Source organism: Mustela erminea, chromosome 10 (assembly GCF_009829155.1).
Source record: "Mustela erminea isolate mMusErm1 chromosome 10, mMusErm1.Pri, whole genome shotgun sequence".
Lineage (NCBI taxonomy): Eukaryota > Metazoa > Chordata > Mammalia > Carnivora > Mustelidae > Mustela > Mustela erminea.
Genome location: NC_045623.1, coordinates 74525185 through 74545612, shown reverse-complemented (window position 1 = coordinate 74545612; position 20428 = coordinate 74525185). Strand labels below are relative to the sequence as shown.

Sequence of the window (20428 nt, the reverse complement as noted above, 5' to 3'; positions counted from 1 at the left end):
TAGCATACTATAATACAATACTAAAGTTAGTATTAAAATAAGTATAATTTCCCTGGCATACTAGTTCAATGATACGTTAAAAGTGGCCAAGAAGCATGCTGCCTCTATCAGGAAAGAAATAAGCCTATGAATAAACTACAAGGTAGAAAATTCACATAAAAGTGATCTGGAATGGAAAGGGACACCCAGGTGGCTCAGTCAGTTAAGTGTCTGCCTTCAGCTCAGGTAATGATCCCAGGATCCTGGAATCAAGTCCTGCATCGAGCTCCTTGATCAGTGTGGAGACTGCTTCTCCCTCTGCCTGCCGCTACCCTTGTTTGTGCGCGCGCTTCCTCTCTCTCTCTCTCTCTGACAAATGAAGTAAATAAAACTTTTTTTTTTTTTAATTGATCTGGGGTGCCTGGGTGGCTCAGTTGGTTAAGCAACTGCCTTCAGTTCAGGTCATGATCCCAGGGTCCTGGGATCAAGTTGTGTGTCAGGCTCCCTGCTCAGCTGGGAGCCTGCTCCTCCTCCCTCTGCCTTCTACTCTGCCTGCTTGTGTTCTCCGTCTCTCTTTCTCTGTCAAATAAATAAATAAAATCTTTTTTTTAAAAAGTGTTCTGGAATGGATTGTAATCTATTTCTAATATCAAACACTAATTCTAAACCATATTAACTTGAGGTCTGGAAACAGGTTAAGTAAACGTTCATAGGCAGGGCACCTGGGTGGCTCAGTGGGTTAAGCCTCTGCCTTCAGCTCAGGTCATGACCTCAGGGTCCTGGGATCAAGCCCCCATCAGCCCCACTTTGGACTCTCTGCTCAGCAGGGAGCCTGCTTCCCTCTATCTCTGCCTGCCTCTTATAAATAAATAAAATCTTAAAAAAAAGAAAAGAAAAGGTTCATATGCTTTGAGGGTTACCTATTTCCAAAGACAAGTTATAAAGGATACACATAAAAAAAAAAAAAACCCTCACAGTAATCTGTTCATCCTTGCATGTATATCCTGAGTGCTGTACTGCACAATCATCATTTTTTATTTAAAAATGACAGGTTTAACCTTTAAATAACCACCTACTCAACAAAAAAGTTTCACGTGTACTAAAAATATTAAATAATATCAATCATGCAAACTGAATCAATTAAATTGAAATAATGCTTACCTAATAAAATGAATGTGGTAATTTCTAATTTAAACCTTAGCCAATATAAAACCATAGCCAATATAAAAAAGTTTAAAATTCACATGAAACTATTATGCAACAAGAAGTAAGTGTGAGAAGCTGTTATATGAGTTGAATTGTGTCCCTCTAAGAATGGTATGCTTGAATTCCTAACCCCCAGTACCTCAGAATGTGACCTTAGTTGGAAATAGGGTCATTGCACATGTAATTAGTTAAAATGAGGTCACACTGCAGCAGGGTGGGCCCCTAATCCAGTATGACTGCTATCCTTATAAAATGGCCATGTGAAGACAGAGACACATAGGAAGAATGCCATGTGACAACAAAGGCAGAGATTACAGTTCCAAACCCCCAGAAGCTAGAAAAAGCAAGAAGGACTCCCCTATAGGTTTCAGAGGGAGCATGGCCTTTCCATATGTTGATTCAGACTTCTGGCCTCCAGAATTGTGAGCCAATAAATTTGTGTTGTTTTAAGTCACCCAGTTTGTGGCACTTTGTTACAGCAGCCATAGGATACTAATACAGCATTTTCAGTATCTTTCTTGTATATTCATTAATTTATAGATACATTAATGCCTTGATTTTTAAAAATTATTTTCTAAGGTATAATATAGTAAACTTGACTTTTTGGGAATAGTTCTATATATTTTAACATTTCCATATATTCATATAACCATCACCATAGTAGAACACTGACAGTTAACATCTTAATTTTTAACAGCCACTGTTGAAACAAGAGAAATGAAATTGTTTCACATAGTCATAAATAAATTTCTAGCATTTTCACTTCAAAATTTAGAGTTTGTATTCATACTTCAATAATATATATTTTTTTAATTTCTAAAATAGATAACCTCTAAAATAAAATCCACTATCTTTTAGTTTACTCATTATCTTTTAAATCTAAAAGCTCTAAGCACTGAATTCTACTCCTGAAATCAATACTGCACTATATATTAATTAACTAGAATTTAAAAATTTTGAAAATCTAAAGCTCTTTGAGAAAATTACCTTCAATAATAATTCATCTAAAGCTTTCAACTAAAGAAAATGCTAAGTCATAGCCTTCACACAAAACAGTAAACATAGAAGATACACAAATGTAACACTGATACTACTTAATGCTATCAGTTTATTAATATGCACAGGTATGAAGTTCCCCCATATCCTCTAATAACACACAAATACTAAAAATTTAAGCTTCGCTCTTTTTTTTTAAGTCTTATAACACTGAGACGTCTGTTCTTAACCTTCCCTATTCAACAAATATTTATTAAATATTAAGATGTTTGTGTGATGTGTTAGGGGGAGGTAAAAGGAGAGAACTCATTGCTTAAAAAAAGTAATGTGATTTTAAAATTTGGTAAGTTTCTACTCTAAAAAATTTTTCCACATATCCCTTAAAGTATACAGCTACCTCCTGTGCTCAAACAGCTTAAACATAAATTCATTTTTCCTCACATGAATTTTATTATGATTTTACAACTACTTTAACTTACATACAATGCTATAAAGCTTTTTAGATGAGAATATCTTTTGTTCCCCCCAAAAATACAGATCAAAACAAATCATATACGAAAATCAACAACTAGGGGTGCCTGGGTGGCTCAGTGGGTTAAAGCCTCTGCCTTTGGCTCAGGTCATGATCCCAGGGTCCTGGGATCGAGTCCGCATCAAGCTCTCTGCTCAGCGGGGAGCCCGCTTCCCTTCTTCTCTCTCCGCCTACTTGTGATCTCTGTCTATCAAATAAATAAATTAAAAAAAAAAAATCAACAACTGTAATACTTGTCACAATGCACTTCACAAAAGCTGTATGTACTATAGAAAAATTTCATAGTTTATTGATAATGTACAAGTTCTCATAATTATAAACTTATTATTCGATATCTAAGCTATGAAATGGATCTTCTAATTATTATTGTCTTTGTAATTATACTTCTTCCATGTAAGGTAGTACATAGCATTGTGGCTCTTGTCTTGAAGACTATCCCAGGACAAATTATACTTACTAGAAAATGTAGGGACTAAAAATATGGGGTTTTGTTGACATCAACAGTCATAATCTATGAAAATTTTTGGATACATATGTAAATTATAATATATAATAGATATAACATAAGAATATACATAACAATATATAAAAATTTATATCATTAAGATATACCAGCACAGAAGGTCGCTGAATGCTCTTACCTAATTTTTTAAAATCTAAACATCCAAATAAATATTTCTGCATTTAAGAGAGAAAAACTGTTAGTGCTTTAAAAAAAAGCTTTAAAAAAAACACAGTTGCATTTATTTTTAACAGCATTTGTGAGATATAACAGACATAAGAAAATGTACTGAACAAAAGGAATGGAACAGCAAAAAGAATTAGTATAAGGTAAATATCCAACAGCTACAACCTAGGTTCAGTGATAGAGCATTGTCAGACCATCCAAAGACCCCTGGATACTTCCTCTTAGTCATGTTAATGATTTTTTCCCCTGAATCAATCCAGATTTCCCTGAGAAGTCACAAACCTACCTAAGTTTTACCAAGCAGATAAATTACTTAAGATATGATGAACTGCAAAAAAAAGGTCAACTTCTTAAAACTATTAGTAAATTATAATAATCCCATTCTTATACCATCTACAGACTCTTGAATAAGTATTTTTTTTCCAAAGTCTATACTACTGATAATTTCCATGGACTTCTTAAACAGGTTAAAAATGCAAATACCTAAAACATCTGAACTCTATTACCTTCATAATAACTGAGAGATCAGACTGTCTTTCACACAGCCGTAAATTTACAGATGTACATGAAAAGACTAATTTACAATTTTCCCTTTTTAAAAGGAACAATACTTCTGATTCAGTACTGTTATGTAGAAGAAATGCATCCTTTGAGCATAATAGCCTATAGTTCTCCAATTTGTTTACATCAAGCTGGGAAAGTTTCAGTTCTGATTCAAAATCTGACGTTTTCTACAGAGTACTTGCTTTTCAACAAGCCCATGACTTCCCATTACCGGATTCCATGTAGAAAGTAATCAGAAGTTACCGAACGTAGTATACTTACTCTTTGCACAGGTCTTTTTGTTATTGTCTATTTTCCTTCAAAATTTGTTTTGTGTTGTGCTGTTTTCTTCATTGTTAAATATTTACATTTTTTAATTTTGAGGTCTTTTTGTTTTCCATTTAAATCTCCTTATGAATCCTTTCCTTAAAAAAGAGTATTGTTATAAAAATACCCTAAACTCCTTTCCTTTCTAAACCATCAGACTTCAGTAACTTCCCAGTTCTGAGATTATAACTCTGCCTTACCAACATCAAGGAAATATGTAGCATTTTAAAATTAGGACCACTGAGTAATTAAATTGAGTTTGAAGTTATAAACTGAAAAACACTATTACTATCTTCCTATATCTAAATCATTTCCTCACCAGTCTCTTGGCAATACTTTTATAAAACCTATCATGTACATTAAGTCACATACTCATATTTTAAGTTTAAGAATGAGGGATGAGTCTTAATTTCACATAATAAATGGTGATTCATGCTAAGATACAGAACTCAAAATGCGAGGAATGGAATATCCTTTTTCACACTCATTAGCATAAATTAAAGTAAGAAAAATAAAGATTACACAGCTCATGGTTCTCAAATAGCATTACTAAAGTAAGTAATTAATTCTCCTATCTTCATCTATGAAATCCACAGTAAGAATCAGAAAACGTGCTTATGTGTCTTTTCTCCAGACCCCAAAACTCTCATACAAGAGCTCATTACCCCAATAAGCATGCCAACTATCATACCATGAAAGAAAAATATCTGATTTAAACATGACCTGCATCACCCACAAAATCTGATTTTATATGGAATTTGACAATTATAGTCATTTACAAAATATATACCTCTTTAAAACTCTTCCTGTCCCTCATTTGCCCACTCAAGTTTAAAAATTCTTTCAAATCCATCCCTTACTATAAAACAACCACTTAAATTGACACTTCTCAATTTAAGATATCTTAAACAAGAATCTTAAAAGTTAACTTATCTAAACTCATAAAAATAAAGTTTGCAGATTAATAATGTCTACATTCACTTTCATGTTTTCAGTATGTCAGTACTCAAGTTTTACAATTTAATTATCTGATTATTCAACTCATTCTTTCAAAAATACGAATGCACAAAGCACTAGCTAGCCTTTCCAAATAAAACTTTCTCAATCCATTGTCACTGTATTCGGACACAAGATAAATTTAGATAAATTTACATTTCACATTTGCAAAACAAATTGTGGTACACTGTTGTTTTAAAAAGAAACAGAAGATTCAATGATTCTCAATAACCATAAGTAGATTACTTTATATGAAACATCACAATGCACCACTCTTTAAAAGAAAAAAATTTCAAATATATTAGTTTTACCTGGGGAAAAGAGAGCTAGATGTTTGGCATGCCTGTGTATGTGTTCAGTACTTATTTAATTCTAAAAACAACCTTTCTCCAACTCCTTTCAAAAATCAGTATTTTTTCAATAAATATAAGCATACACTGTACAATAAAATGCATAATGTGCATGTCCAGAAAGCTACAATAACCCGAATAGAAAAAAAAATCAGTATTTTAATTTTCCACACAGCAATTCAATGTTAAACAATGTCATTTTTCCCCCTTTCTCCCTAACCATTCCACATAACAGGTCTACTACTGTATTTATGTATTTAGTAAGATTAACAAATTGACTAGAAGATCTGGAGGAGTAAAAGAAAAAAAATCATTTTTCACTTTCCCACCAACAAAAAGATAAAACAAAAGCAAATCCGAAGACTTGTTAAATGAGAAGCATTTGAAAAACCCAACGTGACCAGCTTTTGATTTACCCTAGTCTGACAAGGAAGACAGACCCCACCCCCACTCCAGATTGTGTGGCTTTTTTTTTTTTTTTTTCCTTGGGTGGGGGTGTGGAGAAGAGAGCTGTCACATTTCCATCTTCGGTTATTGTTAAGTCCGCAGCCTAGATTCCCAAGTACCACTGGTCTAAGGGGAAAAAAAATTAAAGCGTATAATTCTACTTGTTTGAAATGCACAATATTTTGTTGATGTTTTTCCGATTTTAAAGTTAATTATACCCAGCTTCAATCTGTAAAGACTACAGATTGCCTTTGACAGCCTGTCCCTCAAACAGCCTGTAAGACTGCTTGCTCCAGATTCACTAAGAATTCTCTTCTCTCTAAACTTAAATTAGAAAAACGCATTTCTGAAATCATTACATCCAAAAAGGCATTCCTCCCCATCCCTTTGCTTTGGTGTGGGGTGTAGAAGTGAGAGTAAAAAAGAGATCTATTCGCTCTTCGAACAAAAAGAAATGGGGTAGAGGGCGAGTGGGGGAAAGAGCAGCAGTGGACCTGAATGAAATGCTGAGAAAAGTTTTTTATGTGACTAGTGTGTCCTTCAGCAGGGGAACAAGAGTTGGGCAGAAAGCTGGAATCTTGGCCCCTGCAGAGAGAAGGCACCTGCGGAAAAGAAGGCCAGGCACCAGAGAGGAGCCGGGCTACTACCTACCGACTTGCAGCACGTTCTCCACCGAGCCGCTGTCCAGCAGACGGATGCCCCGGCGGAACGGCAGCCCCTCGCCGCCGCCGCCCGCCGCTCCGGCCGCTGTGCCCAGCCCGGCGGACGCCCCCGCCGCGGCGGCCCCGGGGGCGGAGCCGGTCGGAGCGGCGGCCCCGGGGGGCGGCGGCGGCCCCTCCTCGGCCGGCGAAGCCCCCGCGGCGCCGCCAGCCGCTCCGGCGCCGGGGCCGCCACGGTACTGGAAACTGGAGTACATGCAGATCTCCCGCTCATTCCGCGGGAAAGACCAGTAGACGATGCGGCGCTGCACGGGCTCCGGGATCCGCTCGAAGCGCTCCTCCACCCTCTCGTACGCCCACTTTTCCGCCACCGTCTTGGCGGCGCAGTCCAGCAAGGACTCGGGCTGCAGGTGGGGGCGGGCCCCGGGGGCCAGGCAGCTGCCGCCGACGCCCCCCACCCCACCGCTGGCCGCCCCGGGCGAACCGCGAGGGTGGTGAGCCTGCGGGCTGGGCCACGAGCATAGGCGCTTAGCCGGAGAGACCGGCGACGGAGAGAGCAGCTCCTCTCGCTCACCTCCTTCCGCCATTGCTGGGAACTGACTGACTGAGGCGGCGGCGGCGGCAGCGGCGGCAGCACCGACTGCGGCGGAGACCCCGGCCACGGCCACGCGCCCCGCGCAAGCGCCCAACTGCGGCGCCGGGGGAGGGGCGGGGCGAGCAAACCCGCGAGCCGGCCGGCCCGAGTGGGGAGCCTGGGCCGGCCCCGTGCGCGCGCCGCAAGGACCGGCGAGGGCGTCCTGAGAACGAGCGTAAGGTGGCGCGCGCTGTCCGGGCCGCCACGGGCGCGAGAAGGGGCGGGAGCGAGCGCCGGCCGGCGGCGCGCGCCAGGCGCCGACAGCCCAGAACGCGCGCGGAGCGCTTGCGCGGGGCCGACGGCCACCTAGGGGCGAGGAGCGCGGGGCACAGTCGCCGGCCCGCGCGCCTCTAACCCACCTGCCTGGCCAAAGAGGAGTGCACTGTGTGGTCAAGTGAAATGGCCAGGCCGCGAGCCCTCAGAGGAGCCGCCTCCGTGAAGTTCTAGGCTTACCGGGCACAGGCAGAGGGAAAGTTCAAAATCAGGCTGCTATGGTAGAATTAACAAGACAGGAGACTGTCACGGCCGAGCCGAGGAGCCGGCAGAAAGATGCTAGGAAAACACTAGGAGAAAATCGGTAAGTTCGAATGATGGAAACTCTCCTCATGCCACAATAATGTAGAATAAAGTTGGCGGTCCCCTCCAGAGCCGGGCAAAGTTGCACCAGCCGGTGTGGACAGTGGGGCGCCAAGATCTCACCGCCTAGGCGGCTGCTCCCTCCCAGGTTTTGGCGGGTTTAGCACCTTGCGTCCTAGGAAACAAAACAATTTTTTGCGTGGCTTTGGTAGAATTCTCTGGTCCTCTGCCTCCAGTCTAAATTAGGTCTTGCATGTTTCCCTCACTGACTCGGGTTTTGTTTTGTTTTGTTTTGTTTACACCTTTATATTACTTATAACAAATTGTACACATATTTTTATATATTTGTGTAATGTCTGACTGCTCAACTGAGAGTAAACTCCATGAGAGCCAAGATCAATTCTATTTTCTTCACTATAATGTATCCTCAAGTGGGTGCTCAAGAATGGCACCTTCACCGCTAACTTCTCCATGAACAACGGTGAGTTGTAAGCAGCAAGAAAAACTCATTTCAGATTTGCTGACAGACTAATCTCTACAACTTTAAAATGTTCCAAGAACTATATTAAGAGTTCCTGTAATTGCTGCCTCCCTTTAAAATGAACGAGTTCTAGGGTATAAAGTAAGAATAAGAAGAGAGTAAATGATTGGAGACAAAGGAGCCAAAGTAGTTTGGTTTTGCTATAACCTCAGAATGAAAGAGCACAGGCCAGAGAGGCAGAATTGGCTGTCAGTCACTTCCTACACTTCCTACACTTCCTACTTGTGTGATCCTAGTCATGACTCACTTAAATGATTTGTAAAGGGAGCTAGTAATAATGCCCATATTAACTTTTGTAAGAATTACAAATATTCCAAATTGAGTATATATGTAGTACTCTTATCTATTTATATGTGTAAATGGATTTATATCTAGAGATACCTTATTTGGTTGTTGTGAAATAGCATAATCTCTACTCCTCCTTAAATCTGGTACCACAATTATAGACTTCTATGACACTTATTCTTTTCCTTCCTAGAACTTACAGTTTTTTATGGGGGGAGGACAGGAGTGAGTATATCTTTAATGCCTGACTAGAGTACATGTGTGAGACATGCAATGGCAGAAACCATTTCTTTGTAAGGAAGGGCCTATCTCTGTCTCTATCTCTATCACTTGCCATAATGCTTTACACATGGAAGATCTCAAAAAGTACTTGCTTTTTGAATCAATGAATATGTTACTCTGATTTAATCAACTGCTGGTAAAGATGGTTAATAGAAGTTGGAACATAGGAAGAAATATTACTTAAACACTTACTTAAACAAAATTAAGTTTGAGGGGCACCTGGAAGGAGCAGTTGGGTAAGTGTCTGACTCTTGGTTTCGGCTCAGGTCATGATCGCAGGGTGATGCATGGGGCTCTGCTGAGCATGGAATCTGGTAAAGTTTCCATCTCCCTTTCCTTCTGCCCCACCCTACTCTCGCTCTCTCTCGCTCTCTCAAATAAATAAATAAATATTTTTTAAAGAGTTAAGTTTGATTCTTATGCATTTGATGTATGCAATTGGTGCTGGCCCTTGGCAGAAAGCCTTGGTCCTCTCCATGGGAGCCTCTGCAATGGGCTACTTGAATATCCTTTTGACAGGGTTGGTTTTCTCCAAAGCAATTAAGCAAGAGAGCAAGCTAGAAGCTGCAATGCTTTTTATGACCTAATCTCAGAAGTCACACACCATCATTTCTACCATATTCTATTCTCTCAGAACACTTCTGACTCAGTGTGGGAGAAGACTCTACAAAAGCATGAACACCAAAGAAGAGGAAAGGATCACTGAAAGGCATGTTGTGTATTAGCTACCACAACCAACTCCCACCAGCACTGAGTAAGAATACTATTTCCCTATATTCTCACCGATATGCAGCACACAATATTGTCAGACTTAATTTTTAACAGCTTCATTAACAAAAAGTGTTTTTGCTCTATTTTTTGTGGTTACTGGTGAGGTTGAGCATCGTTTTATGTATTTTTGGCCATAATACATCCCCTTCTGTATATTGCCTAATTAGATCATTTTCTTCTATTAGATTGTTTAATACTTTTTTGATTTGTAGTACTCTATATGTTCTGGATAGAAATTCCTTATTATATGTATGGCAAGTATCTTCTTCCAGTATGTGTTTTGTCTTTTAAATTTATTATGTTTATTATATTTTGCTATACTGATGTTTTAAAATTTTGATCACATCAAATTACCTAACTTCTCTTTTAAGTTTTGCATGTATTTTGTATTATTTGAGAAAGCCTTACCTAGTCTATATTTTCTTCTAGTTTTAAAATTTTTTTAACTTTTTGGCCTTTTTTCCCATGTAGAATTTTTTTTCTTACTATGGATATAATGTTAATTCTTTTTCCTATAGGGAGAGTTGGTAATTTCTCTAAAGCCATTTGTCAAAATAGTTCAGGCTTTCCTGAATTGATTTGTGATGTGCCAAATTATCTTATATTTATAGGTTTGTTTCTGGGCCTTTTTTTTCTGTTTCACTACCTTTTTATCCCTTCCTATTACAACAATACATTTTTAATTAATACTTTAATTTGGTAATATGTAACTTTATAAATTTGGAAATGTTTAGATAACTGGTAGGATGACTCTCCCTTCTTTGTCCTTATTTTTCAAATTTGTTTTAGCTGTCCATGCACATTCTTATCCTTTCCTGTGAACCTTATAATCAATTTTACTATGTTCCAAAAAAAATCCTAAAGGGATTTTTTTCTTGGAATTACATTGAATTTCTAGATTAACTTGGGGACAGCTAATGTCTTTATAATTCAGTCTTCATAAATGTACTAATCTCTTCATTTAATATGGGTCTTCTTTGCCAATCTTTTTTTAAAAACTAAATATTTTACTATTACTCATATTTATTTTATGGACTTAGTGATTGCTAGATCTTTTCCAAGATATCATTAAACAAGAAATAATTTCACTCTGGTACCTTAACATCCAGTTAGTGAGATAAGGTGAAACACAGGAAAAGTCAAATAACAGTAAAGACTGAAAGATTATAAAAAAGCAATAGGTACAATAAGCCTCAGAGGATTGTCAGGTGACTTGAAGAAAGAGTGATTATTTTGAGAACCAGAAGAAGGATCACTTTGAGGAGATCACTTGGAGTCTTCTTTCATCTTGATCTTGGAGAATAAGTAGGATTCAAATAGGCCCAAAGACTTACAGAAGGAATTTAAATTGGGTTGAACTACTTCAACGGAAACCCAAAAGCTTTGAAAAGTACAAAACATTTCTTCTTTTTTTTTAGAAAGTGATAGTATTCTTTTTTTTTAAAGATTTTATTTATTTATTTGACAGAGAGAGAGAGATCACAAGTAGGCAGAGAGAGAGGAAGGGAAGCAGGCTCCCTGCCTAGCAGAGAGCCCGATGTGGGGCTCCATCCCGGGACCCTGGGATCACAACCTGAGCTGAAGGTAGAGGCTTTATCCCACTGAGCCACCCAGGCACCCCAATACAAAACATTCTAATGGAACAGGTTTTTTTGTTTTGTTTTGTTTTGCTTTTAGAAGTTTTTAAAAATATGTTTGACTATAAAAATGGAAAATAAAGATTAGAGGGTCTTTGAAAGCCAAATTTGGATAATCTTAAATGCCAGGTAAGGAGTTTGAAGTTGAGTATACAGAATGAGGATTGGGAAACCAAGGTTTTTAAATAATCTATATAACATTATAAAACTGAATATAACTTATTTTCTGTTTTTTCACATCTTTCCTCCCATTAGTCTGTGCTTTGTACTTAGTACATAATAGATTGTCAGTAAACATTCCATGAATGAATGAGTGAATGACCTGGCTATAATGTAGAGAATCTATTTGAAGGGGGAAAATGGAAAACATCGAAAATTCTCAGGAACCTATTCCAATAATCTCATCATGAGTTAGTTGTTAGTGACCTCAATTCACATGACAGTAGGAAAAGAAAAATTTTGCTGAATAAAATGCTTCTAAATAAATAAAGTTCTTCCTGTATATTGTTCCTGAAAATTGATACAATGAATATTTATTAATATCAACACTATACCTTAGAGTAGCAAGATTATTTTCTTTTTGACAAACTATGAAGATACATCTTTGTTTACATTTTTGCCATTTTGAAACAAATAAAATGAATAAACCATTATTTGTGAGGCATTAGAAGTTAAATGTAACAAAGCATACTAAGTTAGTTAAGATAGTCTGGCCCTGATTTGGGACTGGAAATTGACAGAGAAAGCTGCCAAAAGATAAGGAAGCAAGGACATCTAATAATAATGATATTTAAAATGGATACAGTGCTTTACACTTTCAGCTGAGAAATAAAGCAGTGTTGAAGAAAATTCACAGAGTTGTGTTAACCAAAAATACTAATTTAATACTTATTTTCAAATCAAAATTAAAGCCCTAAATGCTGCTTAGTAAACTCTATTATTCATCCCTAACCCATTAGGACCTTTATCCACATTTTACCTATGAAGAAAGGCTCAAAAAGTTGTATGTTAATCAATGTTATAGCAAGTGAGTGATGGAACTCAAATCCATGTTGTTGAATTCTGAGCCCAGTAAAATTTCATTTCCACACATTCTTGTCTTTACCAAGAGCCAAAGGATTTTGTAAGGATAGCATCAAAGTGAACATATATTCTGTTTCCTGGACAGGGACTCAAATTTGGCCAGAAAGGAGCTCTCAGACTGATTTACTTAAAAGGGAATAAGCAATCAGATTTCTCAATGAAGCATGAGAACCATTCCATTGGCTATAGTCAAATAGTGAAACTTAGGGGGAAAAAAGGAAAAGAGGCCAAGAATAAGATGAAGGAGATGGGGAAGGTGAGAAGGAAAAGGGAAAACAGTGGTGACTTAGACGATAATACACTGGAAATACCAGCAGGTGGAATAATAGTGAGACCTAAAGTAAGACCTTGTTGATACTTGGCTTGTGTGGAGTAAAGAGAGGTCAGTAGTGTTTTTGAGAGCTATATGAGGCCATTGTTGACACCCGCCAGTTCTTTTCAAGATCAGTCTAAACACTGGTTCAGATTAAAACAATATTTGTTTGTGTATGTTAACGTTATTGTTTTCTTGCCTTAAATACAAAAGTCAATGTAGAGTTTATAGTCCAGTTTGGGAAACAGACATTAAACAAACACATAAATATATAAAGGCAGGTGGTAATAATGAGGTTTATAAGACATTTGTAAATATGTAAAATGTGTTTTGGAACAGCAAGTACTCTATATTGATTGAAACACCAAGACTGTGGGGAGAAGTAGCAGAAAAAGACTGCAAAGGAGACTTGAGAGAGATCACACAAAACTTTAAAATGCTAATTAAAGAATCTGAATTCTCATTGAGGAAGACACAAAGAAATGGGAAAATGTTCCATGTCCATGAATTGGAAGAACAAATATTGTAAAAATGTCTAGGCTACCTAAAGCAATCTACAAGTTTAATGCAATCCCTATCAAAATCCCATCCATTTTTTTTTCAAAGAAATGGAACAAATAATCCTAAAATTTATATGGAACCAGAAAAGACCTCGAATAGCCAGAGGAATGTTGAAAAAGAAAGCCAAAGTTGGTGGCATCACAATTCCAGACTTCAAGCTCTATTACACAGCTGTCATCATCAAGACAGTATGGTACTGGCACAAAAACAGACACATAGGTCAATGGAACAGAATAGAATGCCCAGAAATAGACTCTTGACTCTATGGTCAACTGATCTTCAACAAAGCAGGAAAGAATGTCCAATGGGAAAAAAGAGTCTCTTCAACAAATGGTGTTGGGAAAATTGGACAGCCACATGCAGAGAAATGAAACTGGACCATTTCCTTACACCATACATGAAAATAGACTCCAAATGGATAAAGGACCTAAATGTGAGACAGGAATCCATCAAAATCCTTGAGGAGAACACAGGCAGCAACCTCTTCGACCTTAGCCGCAGCAACTTCTTCCTAGGAACATCGCCGAAGGCAAGGGAAGCAAGGGCAAAAATGAACTATTGGGACTTTGTCAAGATCAAAAGCTTTTGCACAGCAAAGGAAACAGTCAACAAAACCAAAAGACAACTGACGGAATAGGAGAAAATATTTGCAAATGACATATAAGATAAAAGGCTAGTATCCAAAATCTGTAAAGAATTTACCACACTCAACACCCAAACAACAAATAATCTAATCAAGAAATGGGCAGAGGACATAAACAGACATTTCTGCAAAGAAGACATCTGGATGGCCAACAGACACATGAAAAAGTGCTCCTCATCACTCGGCATCAGGAAAATACAAATCAAAACCACAACGAGATATCACCTCACACCAGTCAGATTGGCTAAAAGTAACAAGTCAGGAAATGACAGATGCTGGCGAGGATGCAGAGAAAGGGGAACCCTCCTACACTGTTGGTGGGAATGCAAGCTGGTGCAACCACTCTGGAAAACAGCATGGAGGTTCCTCAAAAAGTTGAAAATGGAGCTACCCTAAAACTCAGCAATCACACTACTGGGTACTTACCCTAAAGATACAAATGTAGTAATCTGAAGGGGCATGTGCCCCCGAATGTTTATAGCAGCAATGTCCACAATAGCCAAACTATGGAAAGAACCTAGATGTCCATCAACAGATGAATGGATAAAGAAGATGTGGTATATATATACAATGGAATACTATCCAGCCATCAAAAGAAATAAAATCTTGCCATTTGCAATGATGTGGATGGAACTAGAGGGTATTATGCTGAGTGAAATAAGTCAATCAGAGAAAGACAATTATCATATGATCTCCCTGATATGAGGAAGTTGAGAGGTAAATGGGGGCTTTGGGGGATACGAAAGGAATCAATGAAACAAGATGGGATCAGGGGGGAGAAAAACCATAAGAGACTCTTAATCTCACAAAACAAACTGAGGGTTGCTGGGGGGAGGGGGGCAGGGAGAGGGTGGTTGGGTTATGGACATTGGGGAGGGTGTATGCTATGGTGAGTGCTGTGAAGTGTGTAAACCTGATGATTCACAGACCTGTACCCCTGGGGCTAATAATACATTATATTTTAATAAAAAAGTAAAAACTTCTTTTAAAAAAGGTAAAGACCAAAAAAAAGGATCTGAATTCTCTTAGGTTGGCTGAAGGATATTAAAAAAGATGTTTTAAGCAGGAGAGTAACATGATAAAAGCAGTATTTGAGGAAAATTAATCAGACAGAAGTGTGCAGGATGAATGGGGAAGAGAATTAACAGTCTGCAGGCAGAAGATAAGTTAGGAGGCTATGGTAATATGTGAGATGAAGATGATACAGTCCTGTAGAGGGCATAGGGCATCTAGACCTAGGGACTGAAATCCAGCCTGCAGTCCATTTGCCCAGCTCTGCACCTAAAGTGTTGCATCTGGGTGCCTTTTTCTATTTCTCACCAAGGGGCCATATAAAGCAGTGGCTCCAGGCCTGTATTACTCTGTTTGATCTCTCCTCTAGTGAGAGAATTGACCCATTTCAAAGAGACTGTGAGAGTCTAAAATACTTCTTTTACAGCATTGCAATGTCCAGGGTAAAAACAAAAATATTAAAATCAATGACCAAGAAGAATATATGACATCTTAAAACAGCTCTTTTGATGTGAGGAAAATTTTGAGCCAATCTTTAAAACAAATCTTTTAAAGTTGCATTTATGAAACGTCCTCAGCCCCTCAGGAATGGAACAAAAATCAGTGCTAAGATGAGGGTGAGGGGCATCCAGCAAGCAAACCATAAGCAATCCAGAGTCATTTGTTTAATAATGGAATTTATTCTAGTTTCCATTTAAGAAGTAGAAGTAAACACCTGTGCTTGCTAATAATGTTAACTTTGATAGGGTATATATTCAATACTGGATGGACTGGGGTTAGGGAAAGGTATTTGGGAAATGGAAAGGAAACCCATGATTAAAACAATATTGAACCAATTGGACTTATTACCCAACTCTGCCATATTTCTTCTTCACAACAGTAGACGTTGTGGTTGTCCTCCTCACCCATTACACCCCTCTTCAGTTGTGGAGCAGCCATAAAATTAGAGGAATTTAGCTCCAAGGGTTAGCTCCAACTTGTCTAAATGATTGGAATAATCCCATACCCCACTTTAAAGGGATTCACTCCAAGATAAGCAGATACAAGTTAATCAGTGAATGGCATTTTCATGGTCATAGAAATTGGTTCAGGAATGAGCGTAACTCTTTGGGGCCAATGAGACATGTGGCTTGCGAGCAACTTCCAGAAAAAATTGTTCTCACTCTTTTATGAGAGCCTGTAGAAGCAATTCTCTTGTGTCTTGCCATAGGAAAGGAGATCATTGGTGGCATGTCATGTATACAGAGAGAAAGCTAGAAATGGGTTGGAGCTGACATACCAGAAGGCATATGGAAAAGACAGAAAATAATTAGATTTCTGATGGCGTTGCTGAACAGCTGAATCAAACCTACTTGAAGCCCCCATGCCTGTTGACATCCAGTTATATGAGCTAATAAATCACGTTATTATTTTTTCAGTACTTTATTAAGATATAATTTATATGTGTTAAAATGAACCTATCTTAAGCATACAGCTTGATGACTTTTTGCATATGTACACACTCATGGGGCCAACAAACAGATCAAGATATAGAACATTTCTATCAGGGACGCCTCGGTCGCTCAGTCCACTAAGAGTCCACCTTAGGCTCAGGTCATGATCTCAGGGTCCTGGGATCAAGCCCCACATCAGGCTCCCGGCTTAGCATCGAGTCTGCCTCTTCCCTCTGCCCCTCCCCCTGCTAACTCATGCTCACTCGCGCTCTCTCTCTCATAAATAAAACATTCTTTTTTAAAGAACATTTCTGTCATTTCCAAAGTTTCCCTCATATGCCTTCCTTAGTCAATATCCATTCCCCCAGTGAGAACCATTGTTCAATGGAATCATAAAGTATGAATTCTTTTATATATGGCTTTTTTCACTAAGCATGTCTTTGAAAATCATCTTTGTTATTCCTGTGTATCAGCAGTTTGTTCTAATTCTCAGTAGTATTTCATTACATAAATGTAGCACACATTGCTTATCCCTTCTCTCTGTGATGGACATTTGGTGTGTGTGTTAGTTAAGACAGGATTAGATGTGCATTTATTAGAGGTTATGCTTGATGGGGAACATGGAGAGGTAGTTAGGAACTAGGGAATCCTGTAAGAGCCATCAGGCCTCATTGCAGGTGGAGGAGAAAGAAAAGGAAGGAAAGTTGAGTGAAAGGGTCTTAGGTCGCAGTGCAGTTCTAAGAAACTTAGGCAAGAGCAAAGTCACCCATCAGAAGAGTCTTGCATCTCCCAGGAACAGGCCTGCCTTAGTACTCCTTCTACATTTTGTCAGTGGAGCAACCTGTGGAAACCATGGCCTCTGGATGAATACAGGGATGGATTTTAGAGCATAGCAGCTAAGATGGCCAATAAAGTATCACACTCACACACTCACACACTCACACACCCATAGCCAGAGATCTAAGAACACTTTCATGGCTACCACAGTCCATCCTTGTACCTCACAGATTTACTTCTCCATGCAGGATCAGGAAACAGACCCTCTGTGGTTCTGTAACTGAGGGGAAACTCAGAAGAGGAAGGTTGGTGGAGTGAACTACAACCCTCATTGCTGAAGTTGGTCTTGGGGCCAAAAGTATACTCATCTTCATCCTCAACTTACCTATTTTGAATTCCCTTCACTCTTAGCTCTCACCTCAGGAGGTCTTTGAACTTGATTAATAGTGTGACCCAAACCCTTAGGGTTCTGAGCCCTTAGTAATCCCAGAATTTTTTCATGTGTCTGTTCACAGTTACAGGGGAAAAGGAATACCAGAGTGTGTATATATGTCTCCTAATGTGTATATATGTATATCCTAATGGTTCTCCTTCTCTGAAGAACCCTAATACATGAACTATGTTCCATATTCTGATCCTTTTTCTTGATTAAGATAGAAAAGAATACATTTCTCAACTCAGTGGCTACATACTATGAACCTAAGCCTCTATTAATCCAATTTAGCAATGATACCATGTCGAGTATAGTAGTTGCAATTGGGGCTGCTACTTGGTTGAGTAATCTAACAACCAGCCTAGGTTTGTGGCAATCTACAGGCATCCTGTAAAATCCCTCTAGTTTCTGGAAGGGTCACACTGGCAAATTACATGGAGTTATACTAGGGATCACCATCCTGTGCGTCTTTTGCATCCTTTTGATCTTTAAATGTGACCCTAATCTCTATCCCCCAGCACTCCCACTCTAAGGATGCACAGAGGTGGGGCATTTTCAGAGGCTTACACTTGGCCTTTCCCACTACGAAAATTTATCCCACAGGCTAAGAACTCAACTGCATGTTAAGGACCAGGGAGATAACTAGAAATGACCGGATGGTCTCTTGTGGACCCACTGTACTTCAGAACTTGTCCAGGATTCCATTTATTACCCGGCCTCCATGTGCCCCTACTCTCTACCATGGGGATCATGTGACATCTCAGATCTCTGGGTATCAATCAATATCAATTCAAATCCTGTCTCCAAAAATTCTCAAAATGTCTGGATAGTCCCCTTTCCTCAATATGTAGCTATTCAAATAAATGGCCAGAGGTTTTTGGGCAAATCGTTATGACATGTATTTGCTGTGGTGTGGTAGGGCCCTTCTCCCTGGGAATTCAGTCATCTTTCATTCAATAGGTTCCAGGTCTGGAAACTGGCTCAGCTCTAGAAACAAAGCAAAAGATCATTATTTATCTTTTTTTTTAAGTGCATTACTTTTAATTGAAGTGACTTCAGTTTGTTTTTATACTTAATTTTATTATTTGTAATTTTATGTTCTTTTTCTTTTTTTTTTTTAAGATTTATTTATTTGAGAGAGAGAGAGCATGTGCACAGAAGGGAGGGGCAGAGGGAGAGGGAGAGAGAGTTTCAAATAGACTGTGTGCTGAACACAGAGCCAGGTGTGAGGCTCAATCTCATAATCCTTAGATCAGGACCTGAGCCAAAACCAAGAGTCAGACGCTTAACTGACTGTGCCACCCTGTATGCTTTTTCATAAAAAGAGCCCCCAATATTGCATAGATTCCTAGCCACACAAAACTTAGATCTGCCCCCTATTTCTGAAAAGTAAAGAGAATAATCACCAGAACCATATACAAAAAGAGATCAAGAACAAGACTTCTAGACCTGAGTCACTGAGCTCCTAGCCCTGGGGCTCCTGATCTGACCATGTCTAGGAATTGGATAGGTCTTAAGATCTGGAACATAAGTGAACTTATAGGTGGATTAAAGGAGCCCCTGTCATGTGGATGTGTAAGAATTGAACCAAGCAGAAGGTCACCTTGTTAAAGTCAGGTTAGCTAGTTTAGTTAAGACTCCGCTACAGGGTTAAAATAATAATATTGACTAGCTTTTGTTGAGTTCTTTTTATGTGCCACACAATATACTATGCAATCACTATATTATCTCACTTATTAACCTTATTGACGTTGCAGGTTCCACAACATTTCAGCTATTACAGATGAGGAAACAGGTTTGAAGAGGTTGACCTGCCCAAGATCACACACAGTTAAGGTACATTAAAATTCAAAACCACGTCTCACTTCAAGCCTTTGCTCTTAATCACCGTATAATGCCTCTAAAATATGCTGTGAAAAACTGTTGTGATGAGCATCTGAAAGACTTTTACTCAATTCCCTCTGCTTTGCAACAGCACTTACATCACTTCAACCACACTGTGATTTTAAATTCCACTGAGAGTTTGCCTGTGATGGGTCACTGACTTTTTTAGAAGCCAATGAGAATCAACATCATTAAAGAAATACTGTTCTGGGACAGAATGGGAGAGGGGGAGTGGGAGATACAGGCTTCCAGTTAGGGAATGTGGAAGTTATGCAAATAAAAGATACAGTCTAGGAAATGTAGTCAATGATATTGTAATAGTGTTGAATGGTGAAAGATGGTAGCTACACTTGTGGTGAGCATAGCATAATGTATGGAGACATTGAATAACTATGTTGTACACCGAAACTAAGGTAACATTATGTGTCACCTATACTCAAACAAAACAATTTAAAAAAGAAGTACTATGCCAAATTTTCACCTATTCATTACAAGTTCAGTTTCCACAGGCTTTGTGAAAAAGTTCAGCTTTTCACAGCATTGCTTCCTTAGAAATCACATTATAGTGAGGACTCTGCCTAGAGGGCAGCCCGAGAATACTGTTCAGCAGATCAAGAATAGAAAGCAGGTCAAGCAGGGATCCAAGGGAAGAGCAATCATATCAAAGGTAAAGAACCCAGAACTAGTCCTTTATCCAGGATAAAGCCAAGGATGCCAGCTTCTTCTTGCCATTTCTTGCCTTTTCCATTCTACAGGGTATAATTAGGAGCCAAAGAACTTGATCTCAAATTTCTTTCTTCTTTCTTCTAATCATTCAGCCAAAATATATATACCTGTGGAG

At 38.8% G+C, this 20428-nt stretch overlaps 1 protein-coding gene across 2 annotated transcripts in view; it reads right to left on the bottom strand.

The window, feature by feature from the left end:
* ZSWIM5 (zinc finger SWIM-type containing 5) overlaps nucleotides 1-7526 on the bottom strand; it is a 213750-nt gene extending 206224 nt beyond the window's left edge. The window contains exon 1 of one of the 2 annotated variants that reach the window (XM_032361603.1): nucleotides 6716-7526. In XM_032361603.1, the coding sequence (XP_032217494.1) occupies nucleotides 6716-7310 (595 nt within the window). In that variant the 5' untranslated portion in view covers nucleotides 7311-7526. The remainder of the gene's footprint in view (nucleotides 1-6715) is intronic. The other variant, XM_032361604.1, reaches the window with a different exon arrangement.
* Between the last annotated feature and the right edge of the window lie 12902 nt (nucleotides 7527-20428).